This window comes from Schistocerca piceifrons, chromosome 9 (genome assembly GCF_021461385.2).
Source record: "Schistocerca piceifrons isolate TAMUIC-IGC-003096 chromosome 9, iqSchPice1.1, whole genome shotgun sequence".
NCBI classification, from domain to species: Eukaryota; Metazoa; Arthropoda; class Insecta; order Orthoptera; family Acrididae; genus Schistocerca; species Schistocerca piceifrons.
The window spans coordinates 135,884,656-135,907,804 of record NC_060146.1 but is presented as its reverse complement, the minus strand read 5'-3'; the positions used below and the strand labels follow the sequence as shown (position 1 = coordinate 135,907,804).

The following is a 23,149-nucleotide window of genomic DNA, read 5'->3' as shown; positions in this document are numbered from 1 at the left end:
ATTAAGGATAACTGAAGAATGTGGTGCCACACAACGTGGCACTACGCAAAACTGGTGCTGATAGCATAGGCACATAGAGAATATACACGACACAGATCTGTAAGTCCACGCTATTGGTGATAAGTTGAGAATACTGTCCATAAACACATGTGCTACAAAACGCCACTGTTTCCTGCGCATGTACCCCGACATTAATATGGGATATGACCACCATGCACACTACACAGGCCGCACAACGGATTGGCGTACTCTGGAGCGGGTGGTCGAGCAGCTGCTGGGGTGTAGCCGCCCATTATTGCACCAGTGCCTGTCGGAGCTCCGGAAGCGTCGTAGGGGTTTGAAGACGTGCAGCGATACGTCGACCGAGAGCATCCCAGACGTGCTTGATGGGGTTTAGAACAGGCAGGCCACTCCATTCGCCTGATATCTTCTGTTTCAAGGTATTCCTCCACGATGGCAGCTCCGTGGGGCCGTGCGTTATCATCCATCAGGAGGAAGGTGTGACCCACTGCACTCCTGAAAAGGCGGACATACTGTTGCAAAATGACGTCCCGATACACCTGACCTGTCACAGCTTCTCTGTCAAAGACGTGCAGGGGTGTACTGTTCAGACTATACCTGAACTCGTCCGTGAACATAACCTAGAACCACTGTTCCAGTGACCTTGTACGGTGTTCTTAACAGCAGGGGTCAGTGGAATGCACCTTGTAGGTCTCTGGGCGAATAAATTATGTCTGTTCAGTCTTCTGTAGACTGTGTGTCTGGAGACAACTGTTCCAGTGGCTGCGGTAAGGTTCCGAGCAAGGCTACCTGCAGTTCTCCGTGGCCGTCTGCGGGCACTGATGGTGAGATATTGGTCTTCTTGTACACTGTAGCCGTCACGTACTGTAGCGCCTGGACATGTTTCCTGTCTGCTGGAATCGTTGCCATAATCTTGACATCACACTTTGTGGCACACGGACGGCCTGTGCTACGACCTGTTGTGTTTGACCCCTCCTAACGTCATCAATATGTGCTCTTTGAGCCATTTTCAGCACACAGTCACCATTAGCACGTCTGAAAACGTCTGCACACTTATTCGCTGCACCGTACTCTGACACGCACCAAGACACCTCTGCGTATGTGGACTTCTGCCAGCGCCATCGTGCGACGACCGCAGGTCAAATGCACCGCATGGTCTTATCCGGAGGTGATTTAAACCCGCAAAGCGCCCACCAGAGCGTTGTTTCATCATGTATCAGCATTATCTTCAATTTATGAGCATGAGTGTATCCCAGGTCTCATATGCCGTCATGGATGGAAATCGACGTCGTCTTTCCAGGTGTGTGAATTTTTTTCTTTTTTGTTTTTTTAGCAGTGTACAGAAACTCAGCTACAGATTCGATGACTTGTTACTAATTAATGAAAAGCACCAAGAACTGACGGAAGATTCTCTTAACTTAGTTACTAACTTATGCAGTTTTTACTTGCTTATGTTTATTACAGACTGTGTGTGTCAATTGCTTTTACTTTCACAGATTAATAGCACGAATCCTTACATTTTCACATGCGAGCACGGTGAAACGGAGTGCGAAGGACTCAAAATCCACTCGTGTGCCGTATCCCTCATCCAAGACCAGACCACGCTGCTAAACCTGACGGAGTGCACGATCCGCAACCAGACAGACCCAGAAGCAATTCTGACTGAGGTAAGCCAGCCGTGAATTCGCATCGATTATCGTTCAGTCGACTCAGATTAGCTGAGCTCGGGCGGTGAGAACGACTTAACCAAGCGCTCCCCGCCTTTGTAGCCTTGCAGATATTGCTTCTTATTTTTATAGTTTTTTATCTTCTTATTAACCAGCTGTGGACAAGTAATAAATTCAGACCCTCTCCTTTCCTTGTATTCTGTTATTGCAGTAGTCCTTCACCTTCTCCCTATGTTGCCTTCTCCTTCCTTCTTTCCATGTTGTTCCGCATTTCTTATTTTATCTCCACTGAAAGCCTTCTGAATGTAGTATTTTATTGTTAAAAAGATTTCGTTCTGCTATTTCCGATTTTTTATTCTAATTTTTTTCTATTCCTTTCCTTGTTTCTATAATTCATGCTGTTGTGATTTCTTCTTCCAGAAATACAGAAACATTTATCTCGCGAGCCTGTTCTCATTTATTCGGTAGAGGTGTCCGAAAAAGATTAATCTTCTTGTAACCATTGCTTTTGATATTTCCTTTGTGTTTTTGTCTATCTTCTCACTATTTACCATTTTCCAGGTATCTGTAGTTTGTATTGCGTCCATCATTTTTTTTCAACAATGCATCTTCCAGGGACCTCTATCCTATCCAGCTTATAGTTCATTGTTAGGCATTCAGATCCATATAATATTCTGGTAGTATTATTGTGGTAATGTATTTTAGTTTCGTTTTTCTAGATATGTATTTCTTCTTGTAAGTATTCTTTGTCAGATCATATGCTCCCTCCTTATCGTTACCTCTTACATATATTTCAAAATTTTCTACTCCCTTCTGTTGTATAGCTTCTCCAAGATATTTAAATTTACTTACTCACTCTGTTTTACCTACCTGTTTTTCTATGAATTTTGGTGCATTTTTTATATTTGTCATGAATTTGGTTTTTTTTTTCAGCTAAAATTTTGAGACCAGATTTTTCACTATTTCTTCCAGAAGATTTATTTGAATAACTGCATCTCTTGTGTTCCAAATTGGGCTCCAAAAGCCAGGCAGTTTACCTTAATACCATTTGTCTTCCTTCATGGAATTATTGATTCAATTTTGTGATCTTTCTAGCTCCAAATTCCAGATCCTTACTACACTACTGGCCATTAAAATGGCTACACTAAGAAGAAATGCAGATGATAAACGGGTATTTGTTGGACAAATATGTTATACTAGAACTGACATGTGATTATATTTTCACGCAATTTGGGTGCATAGATCCTGAGAAATCAGTACCCAGAACAACCACCTCTGGCCGTAATAACGGCCTTGATACGCCTGGGAATTGAGTCAAACAGAGCTTGGATGGCGTGTACAGGTACAGCTGCCCATGCAGCTTCAACACGATACCACAGTTCATCTAGAGTAGTGACTGGCGTATTGTGACGAGCGAGTTGCTCGGCCACCATTGACCGGACGTTTCCAATTGGTGAGAGATCTGAAGAATGTACTGGCTAGGGCAGCAGTCGAACATTTTCTGTATCCAGAAAGGCGCGTACAGGACCTGCAACATGCGGTCGTGCATTATCCTGCTGAAATGTAGCGTTTCGCAGGGTTCGAATTAAGGGTAGAGTCACGGGTCGTAACACATCTGAAATGTAACGTCTACTGTTCAAAGTGCCGTCAATGCGAACAAGAGGTGAGCGAGACGTGTAACCAATGGCACCCCATACCATCACGCCGGCTGATACGCCAGTATGACGATGACGAATACACGCTTCCAATGTGCGTTCACCGCGATGTCGCCAAACGCGGATGCTACCATCATGATACTGTAAACAGAACCTGGATTCATCGAAAAAATGACGTTTAGCCATTTGTGCACCCAGGTTCGTCATTGAGTACACCATCGCAGGCGCTCCTGTTTGTGATGCAGCGTTAAGGGTAGCCGCAGCCATGGTCTCCGAGAAAATGGTCCACGCTGCTGCAAACGTCGTCGAACTATTCGTGCAGATGGTTGTTGTCTTGCAAAAGTCCACTTCTGTTGACTCATGGATCGAGACGTGGTTGCACGATCCGTTACAGCCATGCGGATAAGATGCCTGTCATCTCGACTGCTAGTGATACGAGGCCGTTGGGATCGAGGATGGTGTTCCGTATTACCCTCCTGTAGCCACCAATTCCATATTCTGCTAACAGTCATTGGATCTCAACCATCGCGAGCAGCAATGTCGCGATACGATAAACCGCAATCGCGATAGGCTACAATCTGACCTTTATCAAAGTTGGAAACGTGATGGTACGCGTTTCTCCTCCTCACACGAGGCATCACGACAACGTTTCACCAGGCAACGCCGGTCAACTGCTGTTTGTGTATGAGAAATCAGTTGGAAACTTTCCTCATGTCAGCACGATGTAGGTGCCGCCACCGGCGCCAACCTTGTGTGAATGCTCTGAAAAGTTGGTCATTTGCAAATCACAGCATCTCCTTCCTGTCGGTTAAATTTCGCGTCTGTAGCACGTCATCTTAATGGTGTAGCAATATTAATTGCCAGTAGCGTATTTTTCCTGGAACGCAGTGAAACAGTAAACGGGATGAACCGTCCCCTTGTCTAATAGCAATTTTTATTTCAAATGGCCGAGGTAGTGCTCCTACAAATTTATCTTTAGATATCGTCAGTGTTAGTGTTTTGAAGAATTGTGTTTGCTGATTTTGCCTTATAGTTTGTCCACTTAATTTTTTGAAAACTTAGTTTCTTGATTAATGTAATCATTTGAAGGATGGTTTGATAGTGAAAAGTTTGTATCAACAGTTGTATAACATCGTAGTTCATTGTATTTTAGTGCAATAAAAGAATCGGGGAAAAAATAACTCGCTAACGCACAGCAGTTGGGCGGCAGTCCGCTCGGAAGTAAGCCGATTCAAATCCTAGACGTGGATGAAATTTTAACTGCCAGTATCTGGTGGGCAGTAAAGGGGAGGACAGGTCGTCGCGCAAATTTTCTGGTCATCAGAGTTTGCGCGCCAGTGTCCGATATTAAATTCCAAAACCGTGTGTAGTGTCTTATCAAGTGAGGGCATGTCACACTGTTGATGGTACAAAGACTTCTTTTCGTTGTGTAACCACAACTGTATACGCCCATTTTCTCAAAATGGAGTAAAATCGCAACAGTTGGTGAACCAGTAATATTTTGTTGTTTATTGTGAACAATAAAATAATACTGGGTTAGATAGAGCAGCAGTCAGTTGTAGAATTAAGTTGCTTTAATACGACATTTATAGTCACAACGCAGATCAGATTTCGAACTGTGTCAGGTCATTATCAATGCTAAAAACAAATACAAGAGTATATATTACAATGTGATTTACAAAAGTTATAAGTCCATCATATCGTTGTCTTTTAATGTTAACATTACATACCAGTCCGGAATTGTAGCAGTTGCTCGTGTTCAAGTGAATGCTTACACAGTTCAACCATTACTGTCGTAAAATTATATGTTGGTTTCACAGTACACATCGGTTTTGCGTATGGCGCCCTCTATGAGCTGCGCCTGAAGTTTACAGTTTTGACGACGTTTTTTGTAATATTTATAATGTATGATAACTAAGTAGTAACATGAAATTATTATGAGTAAAACTATGTAAAATTACAATTCTTACTTTTTCTCATGTCTGTAATGTGCTAGATGTTCAAAATTACTATAGCATGTAACAGCGACATTTCACGCCTCATGGGCTAAAATTAATTATAAAACTGCTATGGCTACGTAAAGTACGTCATAGGAAGTATTGCATATTTTGTCGTGTTGGGACCTGTCTTAACTTAATTAGTTGTTACTTAACGAAAGATATAACTTGAACTTATTTACAAAATGCACTTTGTTGGCACTAGGAGCGCTTGTAAGCATCATTTCAATACGTCGCACTTAGTGGCCGAGAAATAAAACACAAACTCACGAGGGTAACTATTAGCAACAACTAATACGTAAAACTGTCACTTTTCAAAATAAGTGTTCAAAAGATTACGCTTTATCATATTGTTTTTATTTCTCGGCCACTAAGTGCGACATATTGAAATGATGCTTACAAGCGCTTCTAGCGCCAACAAAGTGCATTTTGTAAATAAGTTCACGTTATCTATTTTGTTAAGTAACACCTAATTAAGTTAAGACAGGTCCCAACACGACAAAATATGCAATACTTCCTATGACGTACTTTACGTAGCCATAGCAGTTTTATAATTAATTTTAGCCCATGAGGCGTAAAATGTCGCTGTTTCGTGCTATTTCATGATGCTACTTAGTTATTATACAACATAAATATTACAAAAAATGTCGTCAAAACTGTAAACTTCAGGCGCAGCTCATAGAGGGCGCCATACGCAAATCCGATGTGCACTGTGAAACCAACATATAATTTTACGACAGTAATGGTTGAACTGTGTAAGCATTCACTTGAGCACGAGCAACTGCTACAATTCCGGACTGGTATGTAATGTTGACATTACAAGACAACGATGTGATGGACTTACAACTTTTGTAAATCACATTGTAATATATACTCTTGTATTTGTTTTTAGCATTGATAATGACCTGACACAGTTCGAAATCTGATCTGCGTTGTGACTATAAATGTCGTATTTAAGCAACTTAATTCTACGACTAATTGCTGCTCTATCTAACCCAATATAACCACAGTCGTTGCGTGCACCCACCCCATGGAGGGCAACCTGATGAAAATAATACTGGTTTAACAACTGTTATGGTTTTCGCTGTTGAATGTGATCAGCCCCTGAGATAATGACGTCAACACTTCTGCTACCGGGATTATTTTACACCATAGGGATACCAAGGGGGTAATACACTAAAGTGACAAAAGTCACACTATAGCTCCTAATATTGTGTCGGACCTCTTTTGCCCGGCGTATTACAGCAACTCGATGTGGTATGTACTAAACAAGTCGTTGGAAGACACCTGCAGAAATAATGAGCAATGCTGCGTCTGTAGCAGTCCATACTTCCTCAAGTGTTGCCGGTGCAGGATTTTGTGAACGAACTGACCTCTCGATTGTGCCCCATAAATGTGCGATGGGATTCACGTTGGGAGATCTAGGTGGCCAACCCGTTCGCTCGAATTTTCCAGAATTTTCTCCACACCAATTGCTAACATTTGTGGCCCAGTGACAGGGCGCATTATCACGGAAACATGAAATCCGTGTATGGCTACAAAGGGTTTCCAAGTAGCCGAACATGCCCATTTACACTCAACGATTGGTTCAGTTGGACCGGAGCACCCAATTTATTGTATGTAAATACAGTGCAAGACATTGTGGAGCCAACACCAGCTTGCACAGTGCCTTGTTTTGTCGAGCAAAACAAGGCCCATGGCTTTGTGGGGTCTGCGCTACACTCGAACCCTGTCATCAGCTCTCAGAAACTGAAATCAGAACTTACCAGACAGGGCCACGATTTCCTAGTCGTCTAGGATCCAACTGATATTATCACAAGGCCTGGAGAGGCACTGTAGGCGATGTCGTGCTGTTAGCAAAGGCACTTGCGCGTGTGTGTGTGTCTGTGTGTGCGTGTGCGTATGGTTTGAGGTTTTCGGGCGCTAAACAGCATGGTCATCAGCGCCCAAACGCATAGAAACAGGAACACATGCGGTGAAGGGACGAAGACGGACATCGAACAAGGAGAACGGCTAAAAGAGACAGACCTGACGCAGTTCCAAATCCTCACATAGAGAGGCAAAACAAGAGGAGAAGAAACGCACTAAAAAAGGAAAGGAAACACAAGGAAAAGAACAGAAATCGAAGTGAAACAAGTAGGTAATCGTGACTGGCGGACCTCTTACCTAAAACCTGGGTGAGCCAGTCACCCAGCAGCACATTAAAATCCTCTCCCTAAAATCCGAGGCAACAAATTGGACAGGACTCACAACCGTAAGACCTTAACCACAGTCGTTGCGTCGTCTTGCAAAATAGAGGGCAAATCCGGTGGCAAGGAAACCACCATCCTTTGGTCAGAGAATAAAGGACAGTCAAGTAAAATGCGGCGGACAGCAATCTGAACGCCACAAGCACTGCAGATCGGGGGGTCCTCCCGCCGGAGTAAAAAACCGTGCGTTAAGGGACTGTGCCAGATGCGGAGGCGAGTGAGGAGAACCTCATCCCGCCTGCACGACTGGTAGGACGTACGCCATGGCCGCGTGGTAGCCTTGACCAGACGCAGCATATTTTCACCGACTGCCAGCCACTTCTCTTCCCATTGACGCATAACACGAAAACGCAAAAGGGAGGTAACAGCATGGAGGGGGACATTCAACAACGTGAGGGAGAGAACATGCATCTTTGGCAGCCACATCCGCCAGTTCGTTTCCCCTAGTACCCAGGTGCCCCGGCACCCAGCAGAAGGAAACCTCCTTCCCCTGTCGTTGCAGGTGGAGTAGGGCATTATGGATGTTCTGGTCGACCGTATCCGCTGGGTACAAGGTTGCATGGTCTGAAGGGCACTCAGTCAGAACTGATGAGAAACTTAAGACTGGGAACACATATCATCTGCTCCAATGCCCGCAAGATCGCAAACAATTTGGCATCACAGATGGTAAACGCCGCAGGAAGCCGTAACTTGACGACTCGATCATGGAAAACAACAGCACAACCAACAGTGTCCCTCTGTTTAGAGCCATCCGTAAATACTGGTACATGGTAGGGATGCTGGTGCAAAATATCGTAAAATAAGGAGGTAAAAACAAACGCAGGAGTGCAGCTCCTCCAGTACTCTGACAAGTCTAAAAGGACGCTGGGCCTCTGGAGCAACCAGGGAGGCAGGCGGGTAAAACCCTGGAGTTAGGGTGCCACACGCTCCACACCAAGGGAGTCAAGCAAATGTTTGGCACGAATCCCAAATGGTCTCGTTGAGCTGGGCGACTGGAAAAGAGACGTTCCATAGGCGGTCGGGCAACGGTAGGGTACGCAGGGGAAGTAGGACAGGCGAGGAATTGGCACACCCGTCGCACCATGAGGAGGCTGACGCAGGCAAGGCACTCACGTTCGTCGCCTGCTGCCATAGCCCATTAACGCAAAATTTCACTAGAGACGGGATTCGTGACTCCCTGTCCGACGAGAATGATGATGGCGTAGTGGTCTGCCTAGTGAGCAGCAGACCTGGATTCGAATCCTAGTCTTGGTATAAAATTTTCATTCGTCGCTTCAGTCTGCGTATCTGAGGTGGATATCAAGAAGGGACCTCTTATCGGAGAAGCAAAATTCTCGGCGCGAGCGAAAACGTTCTACAATGTCTAAAATATCCGCTTCTGTAGTTTTGTGTTTTACAGTAATTCACTTCATTCTGTACATGCTAGTGTCGACTTGAATGTTGTTCGTATCCGACAGCAGTGAACAACAACATTGAATGCAATAGACATGAATCTTCTGAAAACAGATCTTCCGTCGTTATGTGGAAATAACACCGGAAAAAGACACTTTTTTTTTAAATCTCGTAGCTGGGTATGTAATGCCTCACAAAGTTCCACATCCGAAATTTCAAAGGCATTTTAAGGAACTCAGAGTAGCTTTGTATAAAAAAGAACATATTGTGATTACACTGGCGCCAAAGAAGACAAATAGTTCCTTGTTATATGAGAGTTATCAATGCCTACAGGTGTTGCCAGTTTATAGTTGGTCATAACACAGAATAATAACATGAAAATTTTGTCAAAAAAGGCAGCACAGCATTGACTAATTTCTCGCAATCTGGAACCAGTTTACTTAGTTTTAAATTTATGTATAGTTTAATTTGCTATAGGGCTGACCACATAATGTGTAACGTTATCTTAAAAACTCCGTACCATTTGCCAAAGGACGTTTTAAGGGTAATATATGTGCAGAAGTTGTTTCTTAAGTATGTCAAACAATGGTAATAAAGTGATACTTTAAAACTCGTTATCTCAAAACACCTATTGCCGCAACAAACATCCAACCTGTCACAACTCCATATTTCTTACAAACTGTTCAGAATTTGATGAACTTCTCATGGTTGGGAATCACAGTCATATAATATTTCTTAAAAGACATCATAGTCGCCGTTGACTGTATAAAATATTTATTGTTACTATTGCAATTTCGGCCTTATGGCCATTTTCAAGTAACACTGCAAAGTCACCTAAACTCAAAAATACAAAAGTGAAGCACAGGGTGTATATACATAATTAAGCAAACATTTCATTAATAAAGTAGCTCAATTACAAAAATTGGAGAGAGATATACATTACTTACATTCTGTCAGAATGTCGTCGTTTTTTTTCCCTTCTTTATCGTCATTTCATTACCCTGCCCCACATCGGCAGGGAGGGCTGTCAGCGGCACAATCTGCCGCTCTTCAGCCGAGTAACATGACAACTTAAAATAAGAATAAAATGTTGTATACATAAGGCGATAAAGGGGAACTTAAAACAGAATAATGGGAGAAAATGGAGGTAAAAATTAGACTAACACGGAGACGTTCATGGAGGACAGTTAAAAAAAAGGTCACCAGAAAGTTAAAAAACACAGTTGGCGATTCTTCAAAACTCAGAGGAGACACTGAATGGACATGCACACGTTAAAAGTCGGCCACAGTAGTAAAAACACTCCGGAATAACACACTTAAAACCCATTTGGAGTACACACGATGAAGAATAAAACTGCCAGGCAGGACCTGCCGATGGAAAGGGCAGAGAGGATGGAAAAGGAGGGGAGAGCATGGGGCAGCAGGGGAAGCGGCGGGATGAGGAGAGGAGGGGCATCAGTGGGTACACGAAGAGGCAGGAGACACGTGAGGCAGGAGATGAAGAGGGAAGACAGGGCAGGAGAGAGTGCAGAGACACTGAAAGGGGACACAAGAGATGGAGGGGGAGTAGGAGGGGGAAGCCGCTCAGGAGGAGGGAGGGGGAGAAGAGGGAGCCCTGAGGAGGAGGCAGGAAGAGGGGGTTAGAGTTGGAAGGGTAGATGTCAGGGCGAAGATCATCATCCGGGAGGGGTAGACGGTGGAAGTTGTGTTGGGAAAGGAGATAGAGGGTCTGGATATGGAGAGAGGGTGGGACACAATGGGAAAGGTGCGGCAACTGGATGGGGGTGGAGAGGAAGGGAGACACCAGGGGGTGAGGGGGATCAAGGCGGCGGACAATATATAGTGTGCGGATGTGTTCAAGGAAAAGGAGTAGGTGGGGGAAGGGGAAGAGGTCATAGAGGATGCACGTGGGGGACGGAAGGCTGATGCGAAAGGCGAGGTCGAGCGCATGGCATTCGAGGATTTGGAGGGCTTTACAGAACCGGGAAGGGGCGGAAATCCAAGCTACGCTGGCATTACAGAGGATGGGGCGGATCAAGGATTTGTAGGTGTGAAGGATGGTGGAAGGATGCAAACCCCACATCCGGCTGGACAGGAGTTTCAGGAGGCAGAGGCGGTTGTCAGCTTTGTTTTGGATGGTAAGGAGATGGGGAGTCCAGGTGAGGTGGCGGTCGAGTGTGAGGAGGCCAAGGTATTTGAGGGTAGGAGTGAGGTGGATAGGACGGCCATAAATGGTGAGGCAGAGGGAGAGGGAGCGGGTGGTGCGACCTATGATGATCGCCTGGGTCTTGGAGGGATTAACACGGAGGAACCACTGGTTGCACCAAGCGGTGAGTTGGTCAAAGTGAGTTGGTCAAAGTTAGTTTGGACCGTTGAAGGGTAGGATAAAGGGCTAGGAAGGCGGTGTCATCAGCGAACTGGGGAAGATTACCAGGAGGGGGAGGTTTGGGCACATCAGCAGTGGACAGGAGATAGAGGAGAGGGGAAAGGACAGAACCTTGGGGCACGCCGGCAGAGGGAAGAAAGTACGGGAGTTGGAATTGTGGATAGTCACATAGGAGGGACGATGGGAGAGGAAGGAAGCAACGAGATGGACGAAGTTGATGGGGAGAGCATAGGTCTGGAGTTTGAAGAGAAGCCCGGGATGCCAGACACGCGCATTGGCGTTCTGGAGATCAAGGGAAACAAAGACAGCGGAGCGACGGGAGTTAAGGTGGAGGGAAAGACATGTCGTCAAAATGCAGCCTTTTGATTGAGAGTCCCACAAGGTCCGATGAGTACGACACTTATTACATCTTAATATGTTGTTAAATATATACTGAACTGTCGATGTTACGATCGTTCTAATAATCTATCACACATACAAGTTCAGGTGCACTGACAACATGTGGAGCTAAGTCAGTTGGCGCGAAAATACATTTACTAAAGATACTGCCTGTGCACGTAGCAAAGATAGTGCACTCCAAGGATACAACTAATAAGCTTTATATCGTAAAGTCTTTTCATCTATCAACATCATACAGCTTACTAAATAGTGCTATGATTGTAATGGGCAGTAGGATAGGATGGGAATATTTATTTATAACATAATAGAGGATAATACATGTGTTATCCGTTAATACGCTCTCACATTGACTTACGTGCCCGTAAATGAGATGAAGACAAAGCTCTGATATACACGGTGTTACAAAAAGGTACGGCCAAACTTACAGGAAACATTCCTCACACACAAATAAAGAAAAGATGTTATGTGGACATGTGTCCGGAAACGCTTAATTTCCATGTTAGAGCTCATTTTAGTTTCGTCAGTATGTACTGTACTTCCTCGATTCACCGCCAGTTGGCCCAATTGATGGAAGGTAATGTTCACTTCGGTGCTTGTGTTGACATGCGACTCATTGCTCTACAGTACTAGCATCAAGCACATCAGTACGTATCATCAACAGGTTAGTGTTCATCACGAACGTGGTTTTGCAGTCAGTGCAATGTTTACAAATGCGGAGTTGGCAGATGCCCATTTGATGTATGGATTAGCACGGGGCAATAGCGGTGGCGCGGTACGTTTGTATCGAGACAGATTTCCAGAACGAAGGTGTCCCGACAGGAAGACGTTCGAAGCAATTGATCGGCGTCTTAGAGAGCACGGAACATTCCAGCCTATGACTCGCGACTGGGGAAGACCTAGAACGACGAGGACACCTGCAATGGACGAGGCAATTCTTCGTGCAGTTGACGATAACCCTAATGTCAGCGTCAGAGAAGTTGCTGCTGTACAAGGTAACGTTGACCACGTCACTGTATGGAGAGTGCTACGGGAGAACCAGTTGTTTCCGTACCATGTACAGCGTGTGCAGGCACTATCAGCAGCTGATTGGCCTCCACGGGTACACTCCTGCGAATGGTTGATCCAACAATGTGTCAATCCTCATTTCAGTTCAAATGTTCTCTTTACGGATGAGGCTTCATTCCAACGTGATCAAATTGTAAATTTTCACAATCAACATGTGTGGGCTGACGAGAATCCGCACGCAATTGTGCAATCACGTCATCAACACAGATTTTCTATGAACGTTTGGGCAGGCATTGTTGGTGATGTTTTGATTGGGCCCCATGTTCTTCCACCTACGCTCAATGGAGAACGTTATCATGATTTCATACGGGGTACTGTGCTGCTAGAACATGTGCCTTTACAAGTACGACACAACATGTGGTTCATACCCTATTCTCCAGGGCTGCACCAGCGCATCAGGGATTCCATGTGACGGAGGGTGGATGCATGTTTTCTCGCTAACGGAGGACATTTTGAACATTTCCTGTAACAAAGTGTTTGAAGTCACGCTGGTACGTTCTGTTGCTGTGTGTTTCCATTCCATGATTAATGTGATTTGAAGAGAAGTAATAAAATGAGCTCGAACATGGAAAGTAAGCGTTTCCGGACACATGTCCACATAACATATTTTGTTTCTTTGTGTGTGAGGAATGTTTCCTGAAAGTCTGGCCGTACCTTTTTGTAACACGCTGTATAATACTTTGTATGCGTATAAATTCAGCACGAGTTATACTTTGTAAATCCATGTGGATTTGTACATAAACGCTTTTATCCCTCAAGAAAATTTATTGTTGTGTTTGTTTTCAGTGTGCCACGAACCTGGGGATCGAATTGAAGCCGATAGCGGACTGCGCCAAGTCGACGAATGGCAGCCATCTGCTGAAACTCAACGGAGACAAAACTAAAGAGCTGAATCCGGGAGTTAAGGACGTACCCACCATCACGTTGAACGGGGTGAGTGGGTGACCGACCACGACGGAAATTATCCTTTTTATTCGCCTGTTTGAACGAGGTTTTACTTTCGGTGAAATTGCTTGGTTACGATGATTACAACGATCATGTGTTCTGCTAATTAGGCAGGTCTATCACCGCACAACACAGCATTCTTTAAGGTTGAAACACCTGTTTGGGGAGATAATGCTGCGGAAAGAGACTTCCGCCGAGAATGGGGCTCTTGTCCCATAAGCGGCTTTTCGCAGATGGCACTTTATTGTCAGGATCTTCAGTCCCAAGAATGATTTGATGCAGCTCTCCAAGCTTCTCCATCCTATGCAAGCATCTTCATTTCCAAATAACTGCTGCAACCTACATCCTTCTGAATCTGCTTACTGTATTCACCTTTGGTCTCCCTCTACGATATTTACGCCCCCTCCACAATCCCCCCCCCCCCCCCACACACACACACACACAAACACACTCCCCTCCAGTACAAAATTCGTAATCGATTAATGTCTCACAATGTTCCCTATCAATTCATCCCTCCTTCCAGTCAAGCTGTGCCAAAAATTTCTTGTCTCCCCAATTCTATTCAATACCTCCACATCAGTTGCATGATGTCCGCCCCGCTAGCTGATTGGTCAGCGTGACGGATTGCCGTCCTGCGGGCCAGGGCTCGATTTCCGGCTGGGTAGGAGATTTTCTCCACTCAGGGACTGGGTGTTGTGTTGTCTCATCATCATTTCATCCCCATGTGAACATGTTTACTGATTCTGCTGTAACACCAAATTCGATTGTGATTTTATCTGTTGTTTCTCTATATTTGAAATGAAATGCTTTCTAGAAGTTATTTATTATAAAGTCATTTCTCATGCAGTGGCCTAGCCAATTTCTTTTGGTCCTTTAAACTGTTTCCAGTATTTGTCTTTTCTCGTTCAGCTTTTGTAACACAATAACACTCTTTGCTACATCTGCCCATTCCACACCGCCCATTCATCTCCACATCCACATCTTAAAAGCTTCTACGTATTTCTACTCTCTTCGCCGTATTGTTCATTTTTCGTCACAATAGACGATAGCACTCCATCTAAAACACATATCGAAAAACAAACTCACACACGTTCCGCAAAACGCCTAATGACACTAACGGTACAAGCGCGGGAAATAGGGTGTTTTAGGGTGGGGACATACCAAATATAAACAAATTTAGACACCCACCCCCACGCAAAACGACGCAAAAAACCGACATCACAAAACTCCCCAAAACAGCTTTCGGTTGTCGGCTATGATGGGGGACAGTGCGTTGTCTCTAATAAAATTTCTTCAACTATTCGAATTTTTGGATGAAGTCGTGTTCAGTATGTCGTGAAGAAATGGGGCTTACTTAAAGTTCCGGCGTCACGGACAAGGGGCGGCGGTATGTGGAGCGACAACCGAAATCGTTGACCCTGTCAGTCATATCCATACCTACCAAAGACATAAAAAAAATCAATTTACCAGAATTCACACACGACACCACACTCGCAAACTAAACCAAAAACATCACCTAACGCACCACCAGAGAGCACCACCGATCGTATCAAAACGACACCTACAAACACGCCACTCTCACAAACTAAATTCCACGCCGTCGTGACGTCACACACCACAACAGCCTTACGTTACTGCTCAAAGCCGACGGGTGGGATCGGACGCTTCGGTCGACCCCCTTCTTCATTTTACAGCGTCTTTAAAGTTCGATGTAACATACCTCCTTACATGCATGCATTCCTGGAGGAGCAGCCATATTAAACTATGAAATGCATTCGCCAATGGAGAACACGATTGTACAATGGCTATGCGATTTACTAGTAAAATACGAAATTTTGTACCAGACAGAAACATGAACCCCGATCTCCCACTACACGCAAGCGGTCACCTTAACCACCTACCCTGTCTAAGGACATCTACAGGACCGAAATAACTTCCATGTGTCTTGGTGTCTACGTCCCTTGGTGCTCGCACACAAATCGTGTGATTCCCACACAGGGAGAGAATCTGTTTTTCGTCAGGCTGCTTGCTTTGCCATGAAATACAGTAGGTCAGTGTCTGTATTTTACATTGTCTGTATATTTTGACACAATTTTACCAGTTCCATAGTGATATTACGAAATACAAAAATAACTCTGTCTTTTTGTTTTCGCGACTAAACTGCTGATCCAGTTCGATGAAATTTGATAGCGTGATAGCATACAACAGTCTAATCCTAAGAGGGTGAAGTATGCAATGGAATATCTTTCTTCTATTAGTGAAGGTAAACCATGTTAAAAAATTATTACATTTGTTGTATAGTCTAAGCGCTGTGTACTCCGTAGCTACTTCAATAGCACAATGCATAGACGTGCATTCCTGCCCCCTAACCCCCTGCATACACTGGTCGGCAGCGACGACGTACGTGCTACCACGCCACGTGTTAGATCAGTTGACTGGGCGGGGGTGCGGGTGGGGGGGATGCACAGGACAAGCCATGCTCACCTGAGCAGGGAGACACTTGAGGACAGCTGACGTCATTGCATGTACAACTGCTCACTTACTCACCATCACTCACCTTAACAAAACTACTAATGTGGGAGTGCAGCTATAGGTGACAGCTGGTTCCAAATTTGTTTCATTGCAGACAGCTGATGGGGTTTTATATGAATAAAACTAAATGCAAATTTTGTTTTAATTACACACACAGAATTTAAACAACTTTAATAATGTTGTTGTTCTCCCCCCCTCCCCCATATGAACCACAGCTTGCCGTTGGTGGGGAGGCTTGCGTGCCTCTTCGATACAGATAGTCGCACCGTAGGTGCAACCACAACGGAGGGGTATCTGTTGAGAGGCCATACAAACGTGTGGTTCCTGAAGAGGGCAGCAGCCATATAGTAGTTGCAGGGGCAACAGTCTGGATGGTTGACTGATCTGGCCTTGTAACACTAACCAAATCGGCACTTGCTGTGCTGGTACTGCGAACGGCTGAAAGCAAGGGGAAAACTACAGCCGTAATTTTTCCCAAGGCCATGCAGCTTTACTGTATGGTATAAGCGAAGTTCGGTGGCAGGAGGCACAAGACTTTTGGTCAGGTGAATACAGGGTTACAAATACAAAATCAAATAGGGGTAATGCAGTAGTAGGTTTAATAACGAATAAAAAAACAAGAGTGCGGGAAAGCTACTACAAACAGCATAGTGAACGCATTATTGTTGCCAAGATAGACACGAAACCCACGCCTACTACAGTAGTACAAGTTTATATGCCAACTAGGTCTGCAGATGACGAAGAAGCTGAAGAAATATATGATGAAATAAAAGAAATTATTCGGACGGTGAAGGGAGACGAAAATTTAATAGTCGTGGGTGACGGGAATTCGATAGTAGGAAAAGGGCGAGAAGTAAATGTAGTGGGTGAATATGGATTGGGGGTAAGAAACGTAAGAGGAAGTCGCCTGGAAGACCTTTGCACAGAGCATAACTTAATCATAGCCAACACTTGGTTCAAGAATCATAAAAGAAGATTATATACATGGAAGAAGCCTGGAGATATTGACAGGTTTCAGATAGATTACATAATGGTAAGACAGAGATTTAGGAACCAGGTTTTAAATTGTAAGACATTTCCAGGGGCAGATGTCGACTCTCACCACAATCTATTGGTTATGAACTGTAGATTAAAACTGAAGAAACTGCAAAAAGGTGGGAATTTGAGGAGATTGGACCTGGATAAACTGAAAGAACCACATGTTGTAGAGAGCTTCAGGGAGAGCATTAAGGAACGATTGAGACGAATGTGGGAAAGAAATACAGTAGAAGAAGAATGGCTAGCTTTAAGAGATGACATAGTGAAGGTAGCAGAGGATCAAGTAGGTGAAAAGACGAGGGCTAATAGCAATTCTTGGGTAACAGAAGAGATATTGAATTTAACTGATGAAAGGAGAAAATATAAAAACGCAGTAAATGAAGCAGGCAAAAAGGAATACAAACGTCTCAAATATGAGATCGACAGGAAGTGCAAAATGGCCAAACAGGTATGGCTAGAGGACAAATGTAAGGATGTAGAGGCTTATCTCACTAGAGGTAAAATAGATACTGCCTGCAGGAAAATTAAAGAGATCTTTGGAGAAAGGAGAACCACTTGCATGAATATCAAGAGCTCAGATGGAAACCCAGTTCTAAGCAAAAAAGGGAAAGCAGAAAGGTGGAAGGAGTATATAGAGGGTCTATACAAGAGCAATGTTCTTGAGGACAGTATTATAGAAGTGGAAGAGAATGTAGATGAAGATGAAATAGGAGATATGATACTGCGTGAAGAATTCGACAGAGCACTGAAAGACCTAAGTCAAAACAAAGCCCTGGGAGTAGACAACATTCCATTAGAACTATTGACAGCCTTGGGAGAGCCAGGCCTAACAAAACTTTGCCATCTAGTGAGCAAGATATACGAGACAGGCGAAATACCCTCAGACTTCAAGTAGAATATAATAATTCGAATCCCAAAGAAAGCAGGTGTTGACAGATGTGAAAATTACCGAACTATCAGTCTAATAAGTCACGACTGCAAAATACTAACGCGAATTCTTTACAGACGAATGGAAAAACTGGTAGAAGCCGACCTCGGGGAAGATCAGTTTGGATTCCGTAGAAATATTGGAACACGCGAGGCAATACTGACCCTACGACTTATCTTAGAAGTTAGATTAAGAAAAGGCAAACCTATGTTCCTAGCATTTGTAGACTTAGAGAAAGCTTTTGACAATGTTGACTGGAATACTCTCAAATTCTGAAGGTAAAATACAGGGAGCGAAAGGCTATTTACAATTTGTACAGAAACCAGATGGCAGTTATAAGGGTCGACATGAATGGGAAGCAGTGGTTGGGAAGGGAGTGAGACAGGGTTGTAGCCTCTCCCTGATGTTCTTCAATCTGTATATTGTGCAAGCAGTAAAGGAAACAAAAGAAGTTCGGAGTAGGTATTAAAATCCATGGAAAAGAAATAAAAGCTTTGAGGTTCGCCGATGACATTGTAATTCTGTCAGAGACAGCAAAGGACTTGCAAGAGCAGTTGAACGGAATGGACAGTGTCTTGAAAGGAGGATATAAGATGAACATCAACAAAAGCAAAACGAGGATAATGGAATGTAGTCGAGTTAACTCTGGTGATGCTGAGGGAATTAGATTAGGGAATGAGATATTTAAAGTAGTAATGGAGAATTCCTATTTGGGGAGCAAAATAACTGATGATGGTCGAAGTAGAGAGGATATAAAATGTAGACTGGCAATGGCAAGGAAAGCGTTTCTGAAGAAGAGAAACCTGTTAACATCGAGTATAGATTTAAGTGTCAGGAAGTCGTTTCTGAGAGTATTTGTGTGGAGTGTAGCCATGTATGGAAGTGAAACATGGACGATAAATAGTTCGTACAAGAAGAGAATAGAAGCTTTCGAAATGTGGTGCTACAGACAAATGCTGAAGATTAGATGGGTAGATCACATAACTAATGAGGAGGTATTGAATAGAATTGGGGAGAAGAGTTTGTGGCACAACTTCACTAGAAGAGGGGATCATTTGGTAGGACATGTTTTGAGGCATCAAGGTATCACCAATTTAGTATTGGAGGGCAGCGTGGAAGGTAAAATCGTAGAGGGAGACCAAGATATGAATACACTGAGCAGATTCAGGAGGGTGTAGGCTGCAGTACGTACTGGGAGATGAGGCAGCTTGCACAGGATAGAGTAGCATGGAGAGCTGCATCAAACCAGTCTCAGGACTGAAGACCACAACAACAACAACAATAAGGTTGTTCCACACAGCTCATTCTACTGGTGTGTGAAACGTCATTTCTAATATCGTGGCCGGCCGTTGTGGACGAGCGGTTCTAGGCGCTTCAGTCCGGACGCGCGCTGCTGCTACGGTCGCAGGTTCGAATCCTGCCTCGGGATGTCCTTAAGTTAGTTAGCTTTAAGTAGTTCTTAGTTGTAGGGGACTGATGACCTCTGATGTTAAGTCCCATAGTGCTTGGAGCCATTTGAACCATCTAATATCGTATTTGAAGTTTCCCCTACTTCAGTATTTGTCATTCTTTCGATTTTAGCCCGACACTATGCTTTTGTGGTCAAAACCCTGTTTCACTTCTGTGATGCATATACAGCACATATTTTCACATTATGAAAATTATTCATTCCATTTCTTTCAATTTATTCTTTTTTAAATTAGAAATTGCTGATTTTTGACGGTCGTATATATTTAAATGTAGATTATTAGCTTGACACTAGCGGTGTTTGTAATCATCTTCAACTGACTTCCTGTTTATCTGCTTTCAGAGCCAGAACGATGAAACACAATTACGCACAAACCTCTGGAATGAGATTTGTAAAGTGTTGGTAAGTACTATATAAGAAATAATATTAGTGAACACTTGTTTCATAATCAAGGTAGATTTCATTTGCTTAAGTTTATATTAGACTTACGTTATATTGCTGAGAATATTTAACTGAAATAGACAAATAACTGTAATAAGTCGATTTTATTGATATTCCCATTATGAAGTGGACTTATTTCGATCAAAATACCAGTATACAACACGCGCACACACACACACACACACACACCCACACGCACACGCACACATCCTCTTCTTATCCTCTTCTTATCTGCATTAGGGACCAGAAGGTTGTCCTCCAGCGTCAGTGTCAAAAAACAGGGAGGATATTCGGATCTGCCTGGTGCAATTGGTGTCATGTAAAGTGGGGTAGGTGTGGGCTGCCACAGAGCTCTGTTCTCGGTAGCGTTTAATGTCAGCACATGGCTTTCGGAGAAAGGATCAAGTCTTGACAGCCACAAAATGCAGTGCACGCATTTTCTGGCACATAGCTCTTGTAAAAGAAAAAAATTATTGTTCCAAGGTAACCAAAGAGTCAGTGAAATCTACCATTTTAAATTCTTAGGACTGTGAATAGATCAAAATTTTACTTGGGAGCTTACGTTCAAGACCTTGCGCAGGTGCCGAATGCTGCAATCTCCACTATGTCTCACACTGAAGCATTCGAGTTCCTTTGCTTAATTTCATCATCATACTATTATTTTCTGTGGTATCAAATGTTCGAACAACTCTGTGCACCCATCAAGACTATTCTTCGGGCAAAAAAATGGTATTCAGATTGGTCTAGTGCGTCAGCTCACGAACTTCATGTAAGACATCGTTCGGGTGCCTCTGAATTATAACTCTGCCATCTCTGTACACATATTCCATCACGGGGTTTGTTGTTGACAGTACTGACTTAACTGGGTGAAACTGCAACATGCATTCAGTGAACTCTAGGCTCTCAGACAAAACTTGCATTTAGATACTTCTTATGTACTGTACAGAATGCTATCAGTTTCAATAGCCTTCCAACACAACTGAAAAAATTGAAAAAATTAATAATACCACCTAAGCCTTCAGATGTAAGCTGTAAAATTTTCTTGTGAATAACTTCTATTCTGTACAGGAGTTCCTTCTGGTAGATATGAACTTTCCTTTGTAATGTCTTGTTTATTTCTCTACTCTCACAATTTTTCTCTATTTTTCTAATTCTTTAATTTATGAATATTGATATTTGTAAATTTTCAAATCAATATTTTATCGTATACATACTGTTTCATTCCATAACGGTGTGTCATGGCTCACATTGTCCAAGCCACTTTTAAAAAAAGAAGGTCACAAAATAAGTACACAATGTAATATAACTAACAGACCCAGTAACGCAGTTGCTAAAGATGTAGGATAATTCGATACACGTCCTATTCTCCTTCTCCTCTTTCTGTACACCTCCTGCTCCCCCTCTCTCTTTACATTTCAGACTTCCTCCTATTTATGTCCATTTCCTCCCCCTGCCCTCTCTGTCCACCTCCTATTAACACCTCTCCTAGACTCTGAGTCTCGTTTATTGTTATTGAAAGTTCAGATTCCGTAGTAGTATTCTAATCATATGCCGATAAGACATCAATACAAGTTGCCTGTTCTTTTGTTTGATGGTTGAAGCGCCTGTTTTTGTAGTTAAAACTAACTGCTAAAAATGAAACGAAACCACACGTTTCCACAGCAGAGCAGAACACTGCACAACATTCTCTTTCTTGCAGTCGCTTTTAATCGAGTGCCTGTACACTGTTGTTTCAAAAAATTTAGTCTATGTTCGACTGAATGATAATTACAGTATCGTGTCAAAATTTTCAGTAAATCGGTGAAGAACTTCTCGAGAATTTCGGTAGCAACACATCTGTATAGTTGTATATATTTCATATATATATATTTGTATGCCATATACATTTAAAAATATTTAGCTTATGTCTACCTGAACACTTATTAGACTATTGCGTTAAAATTTGAAGTAAATCAGTCAAGAACTTTTCGAAATTTTTCATAAAAACATTTCCCCTTTGTGTAGTGCATTTAACTTTATACACCACATATATTTAAAAATGTGTGAGCTATGTCTGTCCGAATATTTATTAAAATATCATGTAAAAATTTGATGTATATCACTCAAGAACTTTTCCAGATATTTGCTAACAACTTTAAACAACAACTTGTCTTTACATGGTATTATACATAACAATATTAAGAAACGATTAAAAGTGTTTCATATATTTATCAGATTTCTGCCATTGTTACGGAATCGAAGGGTAGATTAGTCTGTTAACTCATTAGACTGAATGAATATGTTAACTCCATCAGAATCAGGCAATGAATCTTTATGTATACACCAAATTTCATTATGTGTTGTTATCGTTTGAGAGAACTCTAATGTGTGAAGTACGACTAATTGACAATGTGCAAATTGTTCCAGCAACCGAAGCCTTCAACTTGTCCATGACTTGAATCACGCTCCAGTGGCTAACACTAAGGAATAGATGACGATGGCAGAGCACAGATTCTGATTGTCAGCCCACATTGTATTACTGTATAAAATAAAATATTATGAACATATATAGTCATTGTTTCATTCGTTGCTGAATACAGAATTATTCATAAGGCCCAAAAACATTTTGTGACCATTCACATTTTAAATATGATACAAGTAACTGCTTACAATGATCTTAACCAGGACTGAGGAAAGATACCAAACTAAAAAAGAACACACAGAGTATGACAAGTGAGCAGTACACCATATAATCCCTTGAAAATGTTACACTGAAATCATTATTAATAGACTAGTTCGTGTCACTGGAGCTAAGCCTTAAGTCTCCCTTCACAATTATTACCCTCCCCACTTGCCCAGTGGCACCCACTACCAAACTGTCACATTTTAAAACGCTCCTTCACACCTCAGTATGTGTCCTATCTCTTTGTTTCCCCTTACATTTTAATTTAAGGCCACCCATTCATTATTTTCGAGAAGCACGTGTG

General features: G+C 42.9%; 1 protein-coding gene across 1 annotated transcript in view; it reads left to right on the top strand.

Annotated features, from left to right (window-relative positions):
• The window catches only part of LOC124717178 (gamma-interferon-inducible lysosomal thiol reductase-like), a 45,500-nt gene extending 22,771 nt beyond the window's left edge, over positions 1-22,729 (top strand). The window contains exons 3-6 of the mRNA XM_047243955.1: positions 1,518-1,688; positions 13,618-13,764; positions 20,085-20,144; positions 22,590-22,729. Of these exons, the coding sequence (XP_047099911.1) occupies positions 1,518-1,688; positions 13,618-13,764; positions 20,085-20,144; positions 22,590-22,616 (405 nt within the window). The 3' untranslated portion in view covers positions 22,617-22,729. The remainder of the gene's footprint in view (positions 1-1,517; positions 1,689-13,617; positions 13,765-20,084; positions 20,145-22,589) is intronic.
• The last annotated feature ends 420 nt before the right edge of the window (positions 22,730-23,149 follow it).